General features: G+C 40.4%; 1 protein-coding gene across 1 annotated transcript; it reads right to left on the bottom strand.

Annotated features, from left to right (window-relative positions):
- Window positions 1–3,221: 3,221 nt before the first annotated feature.
- Window positions 3,222–3,701, bottom strand: LOC117041273 (acyl-CoA-binding protein-like). Its single transcript, XM_033139854.1, is given in 2 exon segments — window positions 3,222–3,420; window positions 3,423–3,701. Coding segments are annotated over 2 exon segments (267 nt in total). The 5' UTR covers window positions 3,648–3,701; the 3' UTR covers window positions 3,222–3,378.
- Window positions 3,702–19,126: the final 15,425 nt, after the last annotated feature.

Genomic DNA, 19,126 nt, shown 5'->3' on the forward strand with positions numbered 1-19,126 from the left:
GTTTTGTTGCTTGGTTAATGGCACAATCTGGCTCTGTAACATGAAAGACTCCCCAGAATAACTCCAGTTCAGAGGTGATGGCACTCGCCTCTTGTTTTGGGCACAATTCTAGACTAAATGATGTTTCCCTTTTCATATGATGCCCATTGTATTATGCAAATTACAAAATGCCTCTTAAAGGGGAAGCTTAGCAGGAATGTGCTCTTTCATACTTCAGGTACCTTCAATGCCACAGATCATCTCCTTTAAAGTGATTGATGCATGCAATTTTTAAGGAGGCAGTGCAGAGCACAATCTAGAGCATGATCAAGGGTGTGATTTCAGCCCTTCTCTGCAGTGTGAGGAGCACCACCTCCTTCAATGTGGTAACTGCTGCGTTTAAGAAGATCCACAGCATGGTCTGCATTGAGATCTCTCTTCCCTGTGCTGCAATGAGATTTCACCACAGAGCATGTTATGGATCACCTCCTTTTAAAAAAGTGGTGCAATGGAATTCCTCCTCTTTTGTGAAGAGGAGAGTAGGACTCACACTACATCAGTCGATTGATCACTATGAAGAACATTTTTGCTCTGTTCATGTGACTAATCAAAATAATGTTGGGCCCTTTTCCATAGAAGCAAAGATTTCATGAAAGAGGCCGTTCCATTCTGGCTCAGCAGTACTTGGAATGTCATGTAGTGAGCTGATATCCTATTATTTGGATGACAATAGTGAAAACCTAGTTCAAATACAATGAGGATGTGGAGTCATTTTCTGCAATTTTTTAAAATGGCTGCCCAGGTTTCATAGCTGTGACTTAAAATGCTTTTATATTCAACAAGGATAAAAGAAGCTGAATCTACATTTCAAAATAAATTCCTTAACATTCTTTAAACCAGGGTTGGAGAGCCTATGGAAATCCAGGTGTTGCTGGACTATGGCTGCCGACATCTCTGGCCACTGACCGTGCTGACTGGGGCTGATGGGGGTTGGGGAGCCAGAGATTCTCCACCCCCATTTTAAACAATGCAACTGTTTGTGCTGCATGGGGGATTTTATTTTTTTAAGAAAATGGAAACACTGGATTAAACTAGCTGCAGCCTCAGCTCCTCCTTCCTTCCTCAAACACAGCTTCGGCTTCTATTGCCCAAAAAAAGTTTAGCATCAGAAAGACACAAAGGGAAAGACAGGTGGAGCAAAGTAACTGGAATTGGGGGGGGGGAGGGGATGATTGATAAGAGATAGAGCCTTACATAATAGAGGTAGTCATGAGATCTGCATCCTTTATGATTAATGACAGGACTGTGAATGAATAACCTGCAAAGGACAATTCACACCTTAGCATTCTGGTCGAGTGAGATGTAAATTATTTTAATGAAATTGTAAGATCTTTGTCTGCTGTTTGTTTAGCCATGTCACTATACAGTAAAAAACTGTCAAGGTGTTTTACAGGTTGTTCATTTTATTATAAAAGACAGATTGATTGACTCAGCACTTTAAAGCCATAAGTACACAAATATGCAATAGTTGCATGTGCTTAGCAGAGGAACATTTCGGTGAAGGTTCATCTACAAAGTCACAAAATCAAAGAGTTGAAGGGTTCCTTGTAGACCATCTAGTCCAAACTCCTTCCTTGAGGCAGGAAATCTGGAGCTCCAGAAGATGGCTCTTCAGCCTATGCTTGAAGACCTCAAATGAGGGAAAATACACCAGGGTAACTGATTCCATTGTTCAGATTTTGTTCTTACCACTAAGAAGCTCCATTGAAATCTACCTTCCTGCAACTTTAGCAAATTATATCTAGTCCTGGTGTGGCCCTGAAGATGTTGCTGAATCCCATCACCCCTAGCCATCACCCATGCTTGCCAGGGCTGATGGGAGTTGTAGTTCAGCAATATCTGGAGAGCCAAAGGTTCCCTACACCTGATCTCATCCCACTTTCTGGGGCAACAAAGAACAAGTCCTCCTAGCTCCTAATTGTATACTCTGACTGGCAACAGCTTTCTCTGTTTCAGGCAAAGTCATTTCCTATGGCCTGATCCTTTCAGCTGGAGATGCTAAGAATTGAACCTGGGGCCAGCTGCATGCAAAACATGTGCTCTTCCATTGAGCTGTGACCCATCCTAATTCAAGAATGATAAATGTTGAGTGACTATGTGTTGCATAAGCCCCACACGGTCAGGGTTGCTGATTCATAGGCCCTTACTGTGTTGTAGGCCCAGTAAGGGTTATTCTAGATCTTATAGATGGGTTATTTAAGCATTACACACATAGGGTAACATTTAAAGGGGCCCTCAGGTATACAAATTTGAAATTTTGAGTTTCTCTCAATCCTGTTGCTTGACTTCTTATTTCCTTTCCAGATGACCCCTAGAATGGTAGCCACATTTTTTCACAGCTATGATTTGACATTTTCATTGAATGACCCTAGATACCTTTCACACTAAGTCACTGCTGGATCACACTCCAGGCCATCAGTGTATATGTGAAGTTAGCTCTCTCTCTTTGTCGCAAAGCATATCACATTACCTATATTGAACTGTTTGCCATTTCATAGCCCATTCACACATTTTTTTTGAGAGAGATCCTTTTGGAGCTTTTCATGAACTCTTTTTGTTTTTACCACTTGAATAATTTGGTGGCATCAGCAAGCTTGATCATTTCACTGCTCAACCTTAACTCCAGATAATTTATGAACAAGTTAAGAAGCACTAGACCCAGTGTAGACCCTTGTGGGGATCCTATTTCTTATGTCCTTCCATTCTGAGACTCCCGATTTATTTATTTCTTCTGCTTCCTGGTCTTTAACTAGTTAGTGATCCATAAAAATGATTCACTTTCATGAGACTATGAAACTTAAGTATTTCAGGTGAATCTCTAAATATTGAGTGCACAAAGGTTTCTTAAAATATAGAGGTTGTTTCTTATCTGCAGTTAACACTAAATGACAGACCAAAACCTCATTGCTTGTCTCCTCAAGATTGCATTAGTTGAAGAGTAAGCTATTTGTTGCTGCACTTCCATCACAGATGCCTTTCAATATAATGTATGGTTTTGGCATTTAAGTACAAAAGGTTCTGTTCTTTGTTGAAACAGGAACACGTCAGAGATTATTGAAAAGGTGGATCTTTTCTCGTACATTTACGGGTTGCCAATGGTTTTGCTATTAGTCTATATTTTTCAGATCTCTTCTACCACGAGCTCAGAAGGGTACTTGAGCCTCTCAGAGTTGTTGTTTTTTATTTGATAGTGTTTATTATACAAACCATTAGAAGTAAATTTACACAGCTATTAATTATAGAAAGTGGCATCAAGTCTTGGCACTGCCATACTGTGTAACACAGTTTAAGTTAGTAGAGTAAGGCATGATTCCATTTAAAGGCATGCAGGAAAGGGGTTTATTGCATTCCATATTTTCCCTTCAGCTCTTCCACTTTTTTAAAATATATGCTTTCATTGCATCTTCTTTGGACATTCCTTTCAAGGAATTCCAGGTGTCCCACTTGGCCTTGCCTTTGAAATCAAGCATCCCAGGACAGTCTGTATTTACACCTCCAACTGTGGCCTGCTTGTAATGGCTGTAGATATCCAGCATTTCTTGATCTGCTGGTTGGGTCTTCAGCTTCTTGACTTCTTCTGCAGCTTTTTCAAACTCTGCCTGTGCCATGGTTGCAGAAGCGCGCAGCGACCTCCTCCCAATGCAACAAAAGGCTGAACTGTGCCCATTCTTGAGCCTCTCAGAGTTGACAGCATATATCATCTCAGTATATCATCTCAGTATATCATCTCGACTAACATGAGTTTGGCCAAACTGCGAGAGGCAGTTAAGGATAGGCGTGCCTGGCGTGCTCTGGTCCATGGGGTCACGAAGAGTCGGACACGACTGAACGACTGAACAACAACAAATCATCTCAGTGGAGAGGGGCTATAACTCAGTGATAGACCACATGATTTGCATTTTAAGGCTCCATGTTCAATAATCAATATCTCCATGCTTTTATTTATTTATAAGATATCTTACATGGCCTTTACCACATGGTCCTAAGGCGGGTTACAGCAAGAAAATATACAATTATAAACTTGTTAACAATGATAAAACAGGTAAAAGAGACCAGTAAGGTCTCTTTTGAACAGACCAGTAAGGCTGGGGATTTCTCTTTTTTGAAACCCCAGAGAACAACTGTAGACAATACTGAGCTAGATAGAGCAATAGACTCACTCAGTATGATACATTATTCTTGTTTATAAAACCCAATAAAAAGAAAAGAAAAGTATGAGACAGCTACCTTTGTCCCTAAACCTATGTAAATACAACTTCCCATTGCAACCTCATTTCAGATAATTGAATCATAAATATTTCCTCAGAACTAGAGTTTAGTGAAGAAGATCATATTCTGTTAGGAAAGTATGTCTAGATTTGTGTCTTGCCACATAGTTTATTTAAAAAGAATAGGCTGTCTTTTAAACGAATCCTTAGAAACTCATAGGAAATATTGGGCAATGATTCTGGGGTTCATATTCATAGACATTATAATCCTCCAGGCTCATTTAATAAAGCTTTATATAATAAGGAAATAGTGTTATTGAATGTATGGCATCCAAGCATAACTAATAATCTATATTATGCTTTAAACACCACAAAACTCATACACATAATCTGGATATTTAATAAATAACATTCCTGAGCATTTATATAGTGATTTATGGTGTTCAAAGAACTTCATTTATGTTACTATCTACAGAAATTCTCTAACTAGTTCCATATAATTCTCATATTGCAGATAGAGGTGTTATGGGAGTAGCACTGAGGCTGAGAGGCTGAATTTTGCCTAAGCTGTGATCAATAAAGTTACTAGTTCATGGCAAATGCATGATCTGGGGACTTCCTTACATCATAGTTCTCAATCTGTTCTCAATGAGATAGTAAACCTGTGTCTGGGCTATACCACTTGAGACTGCTAACTTGCCCACTTGCTCCCTCATGCAAAAAATAACCAGAACAATAAAAATCTGCACATAAACTGGATGCCAGGGATAGGACTGGTCTTCTATGGTAAAGAAATATTTATGTGATAAGAGGAAAATTGAATCATCGGAACAAGCCTGCAATTGAATCCTGAAGTGGTGTAGCTCAGACATGGGTTTACTAACCCTTTCTTATGGCCACTATGCTACAGGTGTTGTCTGGAAGATTGTCATCATGCACAAAATCAAGGAGCATAGCCTGTTGGAAATTTATCCTGTGTAAAGCCTCATAGAGAGAAGCTTTGCAACAGATGAAGGCGCATACATTCACCTGCCATTAGCCTCACTGGAGCGTGCATAGGAATGTTCCAGGAGGGTTTGTGTTCAGTGCTTTAGTGTCTGCAAATCTGAGAAATTATATACCTGATTTGATTATGTACAGTAATAGCAGCAATGAACTTATACAAGCAGACAGCTTTGGTCCATTTATGGTGTCATGGAAAGGCCTGCTGCAACAGCACATAAATGCTTAGAGTGACAATGGTGTACATGGACAGCCAGACCAGGTTCATCAGTGTAGCCACACCCTGGTAGTGCTTCTGGAAAGCACAAGAAAAGAAAAGATACTGGCATACGGTTAATCCCCAGAGGTAAAAAATGTTCTAAGCAACCACACCGAACTTTCAAAAAGATCCTAGACTTCAGTGTTTTCATGTATCCGGGGTTATCGGGGTGGTAAGATATTGTAGATACTCAACTTAAAGCTGTTTCATTTGTAAGAAATACCAGTAGCATAGAAGTGAGCAGCATTTTGTGCTACAAAGAAATGTCTTTACAAGGGTCAGCCACTAAGTGAAAGACAATTTGATATAAGTGAAAAATGAAGCTAGGATAATTTCACATTTGGCAAATGGTTGCTTTACAAAATACTATTTTCTTAGGTCCAAAAGATTATGAAAGAAATTAATTGTGAAAGCCTTATATTTCATCACCTCCAGTGCTGGAACGTGAACCATGGATAATTTGTTTGGGGCCTACAAAATGATCGTGGAGAAAGAGCGAACTGCATGGAAAGATGCCAATGTTCTAACAGGTGCAGCTGTTAAAAACTTTTTTACTCAGTACACAATAAGCATACAAAGTTACAGGAAGCAGAAAGACAAACTGACGATCACACATAATATATTATAATGCATGCAATGTCGTGTTAACACCAGCCAGAGCCAAATCCTTGCTTGCTGGAGAAAACCTGTTTTGTGCAATTGAAGTCAATAAGCAACAGAGAGAGGGGAGCATGAGAGGCAAAGAAGCAGGTGGGGCCCTTCACACTTTCCAATATCAGCCCAGCCCTGATCCAATAGAAACACCATTAGAGTAAGAAGTTTGAAAAATGATCGTGGTTGAATTAAAGTAGGGAGCAGTTCAAACACATTTCAGCTCATGAAAAAAAAAAGAGAGAGAGAAGCATGCAGCAATCACACTTAAAATTCTTTATTATAATAATTACAAGTATTGAAACAAAAGGTTTTGAAGGCAGCATTTCTGGACTGACTCAGAGGAAGGAAATACTAACTTAAGATAGCACAGTGCAGCTGAGGTAAATGGCATTTTCTCATAAAGAGGCTCTGTTAAAACTCTTTGAAAACTTATGTTATTCATTTTGCATCAAGGAGAGCAGCTGCCTTAGCTGGAAAGCATAATAATATCTCTGTATGTTATACCTTAATTGCATCATCTCTGAACGCAGGTCCGGAAGAATCATGCCAGACTCCCCTTTACATGAAACTGAGGGAAACTATCATAGTCCTTTGAAGGTGGCCTTTTTTGCTGGAGACTGGGAAAAACACATACCAGGTACCTTGAATATGAGGTATGGTAGCACTCAAGAGGTTTAGGTGACAGGGTCTTGAGCACACTGTCAAAATTATGTAGCTGATAAATCAGGTAAGCTTTTTGCAAAGCACTGAGCAAAAAATGTGACCATGTTGTGTCTTTTTACCAACTCCAGAATGCCCTAAAATTCAAGAATTGGCTAAGTTGGATCAGTTTTCTAGGTACTTCTGTTCAAGTTGCTTCTCCAGTGAAGTTTTATAGAGGGTTTGCTGTTTCTTGTTCAGCTTAATAATGAGGTCCAGAATTCTGTTGGCTGTTTCAGTGATATCTGTCAAGTTCATGGTTACATTGGATACTTTGTTCTGCAAAGGTTTGATTGCCGTGGGGCATTCTGTTGCTAGTTCTTAGCAGCTCCATCTATCACAAGTCTGGTGTGCTTGGACACCGCACTTGGGCCATCTTCTTCTTCTGATAGCTCTGAATCAGTGGTGGACTGCCCTGATCCAAAATATGGCTTTAAGTCACTGAATCTAGATAAACCTAGCTGCATTCCATAGCTGACGATCACATTCACTCTGCTGTTAATGCTGCTTTTCTGGTGGTGGAACCGAATAATAATAATAATAATAATAATAATAATAATAATAATAATTTATTTATACCCTGCCCATCTGGCTGGGTTTCCCCAGTCACCCTGGGCGGCTCCCAATCAAATTTTAAAAACACAATACAGCATTAAACATTAAAAACTTCCCTAAACAGGGCTGCCTTCAGATGTTTTTTAAAAGTAGGATAGTTGCTTATTTCCTTGACATCTGATGGGAGGGTATTCCACAGCGCAGGTGCCACTACCGAGAAGGTCCCCAGTTGTTGTTGTTTTCCCTGAGGTCAGGTTCTGCTGTTTTACTCTATTAGAAAATGAAATAGATTACTTCCCTCCCCCCATGGTCTTTCAATATAACAATACATTGTAGCCTTTCCTTATTAAATTAGTTTTGTATAATTTCTCTTACATTCCCTTCAAGACCTCAAAAAGAGGTTTGGGAGATATGGAAACATATTTAAATTTAATCAATGAAAAACCAACCAATTGCTTGATATTCTCCTATTTAAATAGAGGACAAATGACAAATCCTTCTTCAATATGGCAAAATATTCCATATCTCTAATTTCTTAGGATATAAGGAGCCCCTAAGGATTTCGTGAGATAGTCTTAAACTATTACAAATCTCCATATTGCACAAGCACCTAGAGCTCCACTTACATTTTTTAATGCTGCAGGAAGTGTTGCCATTATTTTATTACTTTTTGAAATTCATTGGTTTGAGAGTTATATATGATGGGGAAACAGCAAAAAGAAGAACATTCGGGTGTGAATTAATGGAATGTCTTCTTTTTCTTTCATGCTGAATGATATCCATGGAGATATAGCATCTGCTGCCAGCTTGTACTAACAATTACGATGAAAAACAAACACGCGTGGTAGGCAGCATGTCTCGGGATGGTTTGAACAGGACTGGTCTGCTTCAGGTTTCAGTATTTTTTTTCAGGATAACAGTGTGGAGCACTTTCTTGTTTATAGGATAAACACAAGGGATGGAGTCTATCTGTGTAGCACAAAGGAGTGGCTGCCAACCCATAACATTGTGCAGAATGCAAAAATTCCACAGCTCCCTTCCTCTGGAAAGCTATACTGCAATCTACCTGTGTGAGGGTTATAGGGTAAACAGCATTTAAGTCATCAAAGTAGACAAGATGCCAGGTATATTTGGAACAATGTATTGGTTGGACCATTTCCCTGCTTCCCAGCTGCAAGAACCTAACCTGAAGGTAAATCTTCTTTAGAGCCTTTCAGTTTAAAGGTATAGATTAAATGTACTGCTTCTTTTTCTTTCTTTCATTTAAACCAAATCAGAGCCATTACCAACATCTTTTTTTTTAACAGGCTATAAGATGGGTGCCTTGATTTTTAACTATCTAAACCAGGCATGTCCAAAATCTGGCCCGGGGGTCACTTGCGGCCCCCAGGCTGGTTTCAAGTAGCCCCCCAGGCAATTTTGAAAAAGCACTTTTTTGCGGCCCCCGAGTGCCTGCCCACCAAAGCCATTTCCTTTTTGCGGGCTCATCACGAGCTCTCCCCTCTACACGGGGGGCATGGCTAGCCCCCACACCATTAGGGAGTCCCCGGTTGCATCACTCCTTGGGTCGACCAATCTGATTGGTTGGGGGCGTGGCATGGCTAAATAAATAAATAAATAAATAGTACAGTACATATTCGGGACGTTGATGCTGGAGTGATGGCGGTGGCAGAGGGGTGGCCGCCGCCTTGACCCAGTGTCAAGGCTAAGTAGGCTGAAGCCTAGGGCCTCTAAATCTAGGGGGCCTCACCAGCCTGCCCGCTCCCCAGCAGGCAACGTCCCCTCTCTCAAAATTGCAAACCCAAGACTTCATGTGAGGGCAGGGCAACTTGGGTCTCTAAATCTAGGGGGCCTTGCCAGCCTGCCCACTCCCCAGTGCCGCAGTCTCCCCTCTCCCAAAATTGCAAACACAAGACTTCATGCAAGGGCAGGGCAACTCAGGCCCAGCAACTGAGAGACTCAGGGCTAGCCAGTGGGGCCCAATTTGAAGCAGTGGCGTGCAACTTGACGTGAGATGCTAATTATTTTCCCCTAGAGTTAAATGATAACTAATCAGAGGCAGCTACAGTTGCAAATGGCAACAAAATATCTGTGAAAGGAAGAGGAGCAGGTTTGCTCAAGTGTGTTGCAGGTAGAAATACTGTTTGTAATGAAGTGAGAGCAGTAGTTTACTTGCTCGAATTAACAAATAAGAAAGCACTCGTCAGGAGAGTTATGAGATTCAAGTGAGGGTCAGATGTCTTGTCAATCCCAGCAGGTATATAACAGGAAGACCCGCGGCCTCCCCAGGCCTCAACCACCACGTTTCCCCTTCCTCAGATGCTTCTGTCTCCTTTCTGCATGAGCCTGGGCAGCCCCTGAGTTGTTGGTTCTTTGGTGGTGGTGGTGAATAGAATGCCATATCCCCATGACAATTTGGGAGACATTATTTTATTACATTTTAAAAACAAAGATGGAACAAGTACATTGCAAGATCCATAGCTTAATATTAGAATACAAGTATCTGGGCATAAACTAGTGCATGGATCATCAAATATTACTTCATCAAAGTCAATTTAATTTATATGGTACCTTACACAGTTTTGTTGAATCATATTCTTGACTTTCACACATCTGAAAAAGCAGATTATCTTTTCTTCCAGCAGAGTACAGTATCAGCTTTGAATGCAGAAGTTATCAGAAGTCCCTGGAATTTCCAGCTAGGGCTAGAAGAGGGCCCTGTTAGATAACACTGGGAAGGTGCTGCCAGTCAGAATAGTCAATACTAAGCCAAATAGGCCAATGGTCTGATTCAGTATCAGGCAGCTTCATCTGTTCCTATGTTCCATTTACATGTATGTAGAGATTGAGAGAGAGAATCGTCTCCTCATACTGGGCATGTTAGTATTAGTATTTATTTGACTTGTCAGTCACTTTTTACCCAAAGTTCTCTAAGCAACTTATGGCACATAGCAGTCATTCTTCTAGAGCCACCAGAGATTTAAAAATCTGCCATATCTGTGATTACAATGACTACTACCACCACCACCCTTGATATGTGATGACATTTGAACAGCTAGGAATTTTAAAGTAATCAGAAGTATTAAGCAAGTTAATCACATGTCTCAGAAAAATACTTCTTTTAAAGGCCACTATTCGGTTGTGGGCCACACTGGGTGATGGCGAGTCTGGGCTGCATGAGTACATTGGAGGAATGGCAGATTGGCTGCCTCCATACAGCTCTGAGCTCACTCCTAACTCCACACTGCCCCAGTCCCATCCAGTAGTTCCACCTCACCACAAACATCACTACTGGGTGTGGCCATACTCTATAGTTTACTTGGCCTGATGATTAATCCAGCCCTGTCATAAGAAGAAGTTACCTTATACTAAGTGAAACCATTGGTTCATCTACAGGGCTGTGCAAAGCTGGAAACAGGCCAAGGCCTGATGGGAAATGTAGGCCTCATTTCAATCATCTTTACCAAAGGGTCCCCCTTTGCCTCTACCAGGGGAACTCAAAGTAGGCCCCCTCAAAATCATGGGCCCACTGTGGTCCACCTGCTCCCTGCCTTCTGTTCTGGCCTGTCTTTCTAATTGGCAATGGCTCTTGAGGGCTTCAGGCAGGAGTTTTTCCAAGCCCAACTTGGAGGTGGCAGAGGTTGAACCTGGGGCCTTCTACGTGCAAAGCATGTGCTCTACCACTGAGCTATAGTCCCTTCCCTTCATATCCAAAATAGCCAGCCTTAACACTTCACATATATTTTACTTCCAAACACGAAAATGATTTTGTTAATGCATTCAGCAGTACATGGTCAATATCTCTGTTTCTTGCCACTCCACCCCTATAACCTGTTTACAAAAATACTACAGACCTAGGCCCAAGCGTCAGTTCTTGAAACAGGAATGTTCTGGTTCATAAATTGAGTTATGTGACATAATTTAGGCAGCTCCTTAGACAATTTTCTAATTCAGATCGCTGAAGACATTGCCTTCTAAATTCCTTTGTTTTGTTCAGTTAGTGCTTCCTACTCACAGGTATAAGTCTATGAAACATCCAACAACTTCTGGACAGTGGACACACACTGTCTCTGAGATATTGGCATCAACACTCAAATGGGCAGCTGAGCCACACAGTACTTGTTATCTTACTCTTACAAGAGTTCATTCAATTATTAACTTGAAAAATGATAGAAATCTTTGCATTCCATGAGTAAAGGCACTTCTACCTCATTGCAGTCTCTCTGTCACTATGCTTTGTGACCCTTCTTTTGGAACTTATTACAGTTAAAGTACCAATTGGTTTTGCTAATCTCCCAATTCCATCACTTCCATCACTGCTGAAATATTCTCAACTCCGAGAACTGTGAAGTCCAACTCCCAGGTGAGTTGAAACAGTGAGCATCTGCCCGCTTTGCTGCCCGCTTCCTAAGTCCATGTTCTATCATTTCCAACCGGATGTTATGCTGGGTTCATACCACTCAGATAAAGCTGTGTCGAACCTCTTGGCTGAGTCTGACAAAATTTGAAATGTGAAATAGGCATGGTTTTTAGAGGCAAGCATATGTTTTTTAATCATGATTCTTACACTATTCAGTTCTGCTGGAGTTTTGCTGAAGCTTATACAGACACACACAAACAGAACACAGCACAGCACTGAATGGATACAAGTAAGCAGAACAAATGTTACCATAGGTGATTGCAAAAATGATTGTTCGTATTTGTGATGCAGTAGAACAGCGGAAAGCTTATAATCAAAACACTTTTAATACACAGCCTAGCCCTAGCCCAAGAGAGTGTCTGTGGGCGTACAATCCATCTTGATATATTCTTCATGCTAAATACAGTACTTGGATGGAAGAGTGTCTGGAAGCCACTGTGAGCATGATATATGTGGAAATAAAGGACAGGATTCACCTAATGTTCTCCATAAGCAAAAGTCTTGTGGTAGGATTTCTGTTTGCACAAAGGGGTATCCCCTCTCTTTCCCCCCCCACGTGCCCCTTGAAATGTGACTGGGGAGGGGACCCATAACACCATGAAGGGGTGGGGAGAGGGGATAATTCCTCCTTGCAAGATGTAATGCTGGCAGTAAGAGGTAACATTCGTAAGAGTGCATTTAAACGTTGTTTAAAAAAACAAAGTACTTCTTCACAACATGAATGTAAGAATTGTTTTGCTTGATCAGACAAGGTCCAACTAGTCTCAGGCTCCATCTTCAACAGTAGCCTCCAGATCCATATTCCTAGGCAACTCACATGTAGAGCACAGTTGTGATAGCTATCTCCAGGGAAGCTTGCTTTTCAGCTATTAATGCTATTTGATTGATAAATCTATTGTTCATATATTGTCTAGACTTTTAAAAGAGTCACTTTTGCACCATGTAGTCATGAATTATATTAGTTAATGATGCACTGTTAGAAGAATAACTGATTTTGCCTTTCTTCAAACAATTGCCAATTGATAACTCATGGTATCCCTCCAAGATGTACTTCCAATTCTTTTCTGCAGTGAAGAGTGATAAAAAGAATTTATTTAGCTTCTATGCAATTCCTCTGTCCCATTTTTGTCCCTTATTTCTTCCCACAGCAACCCAGTGATGTAGGTCAGTATTATTCCCATACTGCATATGAAGAACAGATGCTGAGCAGATGTTTACGGATATGATTTAATGCCGAAGGAAGAGTCAACGTGATGGAGCTGAATAGGAATTTGAATCCATCCACTGGACCAGATATATTCAACCTTTTCAGACCCAGCACTCACTTTTAACCTGCTCATGCCTTTGCGAACCCATTTCTTAACTAACATTTAATTGCATGGTGGTAGTGCTCCTGTTGCAACCCACCTTGAACCAGGCTGTGACTCAGTAGTGGGTTCTGACCCACCAGTTGAAGACCAGTGCATTGGACCATGCTGGCTCTCTATTACCTGATATACAGTTGTGAAAGAGTGAAAAGGATGGCAATAAGTAGTGGCAGAGGGGTCTATTAAAAAAATAACCCCTCCATAAACAGAGGTATTACTGTTATCTGAAGGACCAGCAGCACATTTCCTATTGCCATCAATGGAAAGGTAGAGATAGATTTTTATATGGATTTGTTTTTCAACAACTGAATATGAAGAGTCCAGGTGGAGAAAGGGAAAACTTTGTTCTGAAAAAGTACAAGACCCAAGACTGTGTGTTTGTATTTGATGCCTGGAGGAGCCATTTAAATACCATCATAATTCTTCTTCTAAATGGTTGAATCAGGTCTATTGTTCTTCCACTGTGAACTCTGTGACATTAGGATTAGAGATTAAGGTTGAGCAGGATGATTCCTGTTGCCTTCCAAATGCTTAGGTTATTGCCAGGAAATCATTTCTGTTGGTAGCACCTTGGCAATGTGTGTGGGAGGGTTTTCACTTGTTCTGTAGCACTGATTCTATTGCTTATTATTAGCTTTTTTTAAGACGTGAATGTTCCAAGTGTGGTCCCTCAACCCACTGTCCCTCCAAATTACTGATGCAAGATATTGCTGTTTTTACAGTGTATAATAGTTTGAGGAGAATAGTGTGAGGATTCAGAGACCTACTGGAGACCGCTTTGTGTTTTGGAAACAAACTTTCATAAAACACATTATTTGTGCCTTTCCAGAGCCACAAAGAAAGCATCACTTTCCCAGGAACACAAATAACTGTGCTATCTGAACAGCACTATAAAATGGAACACAGGTAGTGTACTGATAAAACTAATATGCTGCAGGCAAGAAGCAGAGAAAATATGTATGAATACTAACTTTCTTATTGAATTTATCTCTATTGGTATGGGAGTAGGTGAGCTTTTGGGGTAATTGAAACTATTCAGAATAACCTCTCTAACTCCAGTTCTGAATAACTCAGAGGTTTCTTGTATGAGGTCTTGTACACAAGTTTTCTGAAGGTAGGGTGCTGGATGGAAAGTGTGTAATTTCCTTGGCTGGAGCATACAACTAGACAGCTCAGTTTCACTTGTCAGGGTCAGAATGAAAAATGAACTGTGGTTAACTCCAGATGGGCAGCTTTTACAGGAGGGATTCAAGCACATTCTGAAAATTTAGATTTGCACCATTAATGTGGATTAAAATGCTCTGCCATTCTGGTGCAACAAATCAATTAACACACACACACACACCAGACTTTTTGCAGTTAGGAAGATGAGGGGGGAAATGAGCAGGAAAGTGTGAGGAGAACACACTATTAAGATGTATAACATCCTCACAAATTTGAATTTCATAGAATTCTATACAATTCGAATTGTATACATACTGCAGAATTAAGCGAGCTGCGCACTATGGTTTGGTAACCTCTGTTCTAGGGCGAACTTGGCAACAATTGTCCACAGGGGGGGGGGGAACCAGGATCAAGAGAAAATATCAGGTATGAGTTTTTCTCTTAGTATAATGCAAATAATTTTACCTTTTTGCAGTTATTCCTGTCAAGTAATTTAGTAAAGTGGCTCCTAGTCCTGAAGTCAGTGAAAGCATTGTCATTGGTCTTGGTAAGTTCACTAGGTTCAATACATATAATTGTGAAATAAAATACTGACTGGGTGCTGCAAGCAGCTGCTCTGAATTAAAAAAAAAAGATAGTGAAGAGGAAACACTAGAACTTGAAGAGAGGGTTGGAGAACTTTGCCTTTGCTTGTAAACTTATATATAGACTTTTGCCGTTTCTTGTAACAAGGTAAGAGTTGATACCTACCCCCACTCCTGCCACCTCTGGTTAAAATTTCATCTGAAGAAATTTCATCTGAAGAACAGCTATCTCAAACATCAAGATTCATTGTTAGCAAACTCAAATTTGCATCTTGCTGAGAATCTTTAATTGATCCCAAGTACAAGACACTTCCCTGTCCTATCCATCAAATCCAGCTTGCTACTTCATAGTTTTTAGTTGCTCTTAATCAAAGGATTATGTTCCTGTTTTTGAAATTTTTCTTTCTGTAATGGATCAATGCAGATGTCTGTATTTTTTTTTAAGTATCCTATTCCTAAAATGCTACACTGACCTCTAGAGGTTGCAGTTACAGGTGGGTAGCCGTGTAGGTCTGCCATAGTCGAAACAAAATAGAAAATTCTTTCCAGTAGCACCTTAGAGACCAACTGAGTTTGTTCTTGGTATGAGCTTTCGTGTGCATGCATGAAATGATATGAGCTTTCGTGTGCGTGATATGAGCGTTCGTGTGCATGTCTGAAGAAGTGTGCATGCATACGAAAGCTCATACCAAGAACAAACTCAGTTGGTCTCTAAGGTGCTACTGGAAAGAATTTTCTATTTTGTTTCCTCTAGAGGTTGGTGAACAAATTCTGTAACAGCATGTGATGAGCCTGACAGCACAATAAGTATCCAGCCCCATAATGACCAGTTGTAAGATATGGAGTGAGGGTGCCCATTGGCTCATTCTGGCAGTGATATATAGATATTTCTTCCAGGAATTCTGCCTCAGAGGAATTATGGAGACGTGCTACATGGATTAAATATGTCTACTTTGGGTGAATGATGAGCAAAGTGGGATGAAATAGAGGTTTGACTGCAAGCCTGGGAAGGCAATAAATGCAAAGGAGGGCAGGTTATTTAAGGTGCTCCTGAGAATATAGGCTTATGTTAAACAAGAGAAGGTTTCAAAGCCCTTCAGTTGGATTATTATACAGTGTAAATGCATTTCTGGAAAAGGACTGGAAATATTCACATGTTTTATGAGGTCACTGAAGAATTATATTTAGTAACAATAAGGTTTGTATCATGATGTTTACATGCTTGTTGTATATCACCCTGTGCTCCTTTGGGGGTAAAGGGGATTTATAAATCTCACAAACAAACAAACAAAAGTCTAGAGTGTTGTGCATTTTTTAAAGTATCTGATTTTTTTTGAAATGCTACACTGAGAAAAAGACATTCAAAAGCCAGCTTCCCAGAGGTGTGACATGCATAAAGTGCAGTTAGAGGTTCTCATTAGGGCTGTACAATCTCTTCACCCAAGCTCTGAAGCAAGGCAGACATATTTGGGTCAAAACAGGTGCCTGTTGATGTGTTTTTGTTCTATCCATTTCTCTGATTTGATATGGCATTTGTCCCTGAAAATTATCAATGCTATCATCAACTATGACTCGAAGCAAATATGACATGTGCTTCACAGCTCCTTTGCAGTTGGTTAAAAGGAAAATATTTCTTCAGAATTGCAAAGTTGGCAACTGAATTTGAATCGGAAGCAACACAAATGTTGAAAGCCATTGTTGGGCTGTTCATTGTCATCTCTGGTAGGAACACACATTCCAAACCAAGAAATGCTACTTGAATCTTACATGCTGCAGTATGACTGTGCCCAAACACTGGTGGACTTTGGGCTCTCATATTTCAGCGGTGCGCTGTGCAAAGTCACCCACCCACCTCTCTTACTCTGTTATACAGTATTATAGTGGCACCCCCTGCAGCACAGCACCCAGTGCGGCTGAACCAGTCGCAGTACCCTAAAATCGCCTCTGGGCCAGATGGGGGTGTTATCTCTCAGATGGGTTGTTCAGCATCTTTGATGCTTTGACATCCTCCCCATGAATGCTGTCTAAATAGGGTCTGTGTTTCTCTGAAGAAGGACAAAGTCCTGTGAAGTAATGTTGGGGATATTTGCTGTTTTAATCAGATTTACAGCTTGCCCCATACCTCTGATAAAATGTCACAAGAAGAGAACAGACCACAATAAAAAGTTTAAAAAACAAAACAAAAAACCCTCTCACCCCCCATCAACTTAATTCTATGCTCCCACCAAAGCTAGTCCATTATGTTGGACATTTTGGACCTTGTAAATAATAATAAGGATTTAGATGTATGGTCATAAAAAAACAGTGCAGATGTTACTAATGTAAAATACTCTGAGCAACCACACTCAGTAGATGGCAATCTGCTGGGTTCTGTACCTGCTGAAGATTTCAAAGAATATTCTAGAGGAGCTTCACTGAGCAAGCATTCCATTAGTCTAGCCTCATAGGTGATAAAACATGAATGGTGGTCACCAGCTTCAGTGTGTGTGTGTGTGTCCCTGTAAACATCCTCTGATGCAGAGTAGGTGAACTGACAAGTTGGCAAGGCTGGAACCCACCACTCCAAGGCTATGACCCTGAGAGCTGAAGGCAGCAAAGGGTCCCAACCAATCATCACTACTTAAATCTACTTAAATTAGAGACTATAGTGCTATATGTAAATTTCCATGTCACCCTTGAGTTTATAAGAGAGATACAGTTTGGTTCTCTTCAAACTATTTTCTCAGTGGCATCATGAGCATGAAGAAACAGAAAGAAGAACAAGATTGACCTCTGCAGGACAGAGTAGGGAAGAGTCCAGAGAGGCCCTTATATTATAAATCCCACAGGATTAAAAAACACCTCTTAATTTCTACTTCAAAGCAAGTCCCACTATCTGGAGACCTGCTCCTCAATAAGATTTACTCCTCAATAAGTGTATTTAGGGTTGCAACCATAATATGTTTTTGTTAAACTCAAATTAATTGGGTGAATATAGGCTGTAAAAACCCTTTTTGCATGAATGCAATGTCTAGCTACAAATATGCCAATTGTTATTAAAAAAAGTAAAAGTTTACAATTATGTGTGTTTGGTATGCCCTGAAGTGGCTGTAAAGTTGGCTATAAAAGTACTGATTAAAGTAACGTATTTATCTTAGGGAAATACGTGACTGAGATGTCAACCATTAAGAGAAAGAAGAAGAGCTTAACTTACATTAAAGATTAGTGGACTTTAAAATCAAGGTTGTTCCCAAACAAAAGGTTGTTTATAAAACAGGATCCTACTTATACTTTCCTGCACACTGAATTTGCATGTAGTCTATGTGCCAATGACTGCTTTCCTTATTGAACAACATACAGCAGCACATGAAAGTTCCTTCTTCATCTCCAAATCTGTTCAGGCTGTCTTTCTCACTTGCCTTCATTTAAAAAAAAATTGATCCTTTAAAAGATTTATGTGCATAAGCAAACATTAGACACCTGAGTGTGTAAAATAGATGAAGCCTATGCTAATGCTAGGGATCATTGAAAGGGACTGAAAACAAAATGACCGATATCATAATGCTATAATATAAATCTAGGATGCAACCACACTTGGAATCCTGTGTCTAGTTCTGAATGTTGCACATCAAAAGGATACAGTAAAATTTGATAAGTTTAAGAAAAGGGCAATGAAAATTATAAAGGGGATGGAGCAACTCCCCTATGGGGAAAGGTTACAACTTGTGGTGCTTTTCAGTTTAGATAAACTGACTTTGAGAGAGTCAAACATGCCACTGAGCACTCATTTTCACATGTGCACACTGCACTTTCCACAAATGCAATACCTCCCTCCCCCCATGTACTCCCTCCCATACATGCAGCCATATTCAACATATTTACTCTCATACACACAGAAACACCATACTGAACCATATTGCAGCATTGGGCTTGCTGTAGAAGTTTAAAACTTCTCTCATTCCAGTGCTGTGATGGGGAGATTTCTCCATTGTAGTGCTGTACCTGGTGGAGAGATTTAAACATCTGCGCCAGGTCTAGTGCTGTGATGGGGAAGGAAATGGCTTTTCTGGTCTTCAGAGAGTGCTCTCTGAGCAGCAGGCAGTGATTTTGCTTCCCACTGACGTATTGGACCGAGAAGAGAAACATCTCCCCCCCCTCAACCCAGTGACATGATAGACAGGAAAGGGCTGGTGGGT

Source organism: Lacerta agilis, chromosome 2 (genome assembly GCF_009819535.1).
Source record: "Lacerta agilis isolate rLacAgi1 chromosome 2, rLacAgi1.pri, whole genome shotgun sequence".
In the NCBI taxonomy this organism is placed as follows: domain Eukaryota; kingdom Metazoa; phylum Chordata; class Lepidosauria; order Squamata; family Lacertidae; genus Lacerta; species Lacerta agilis.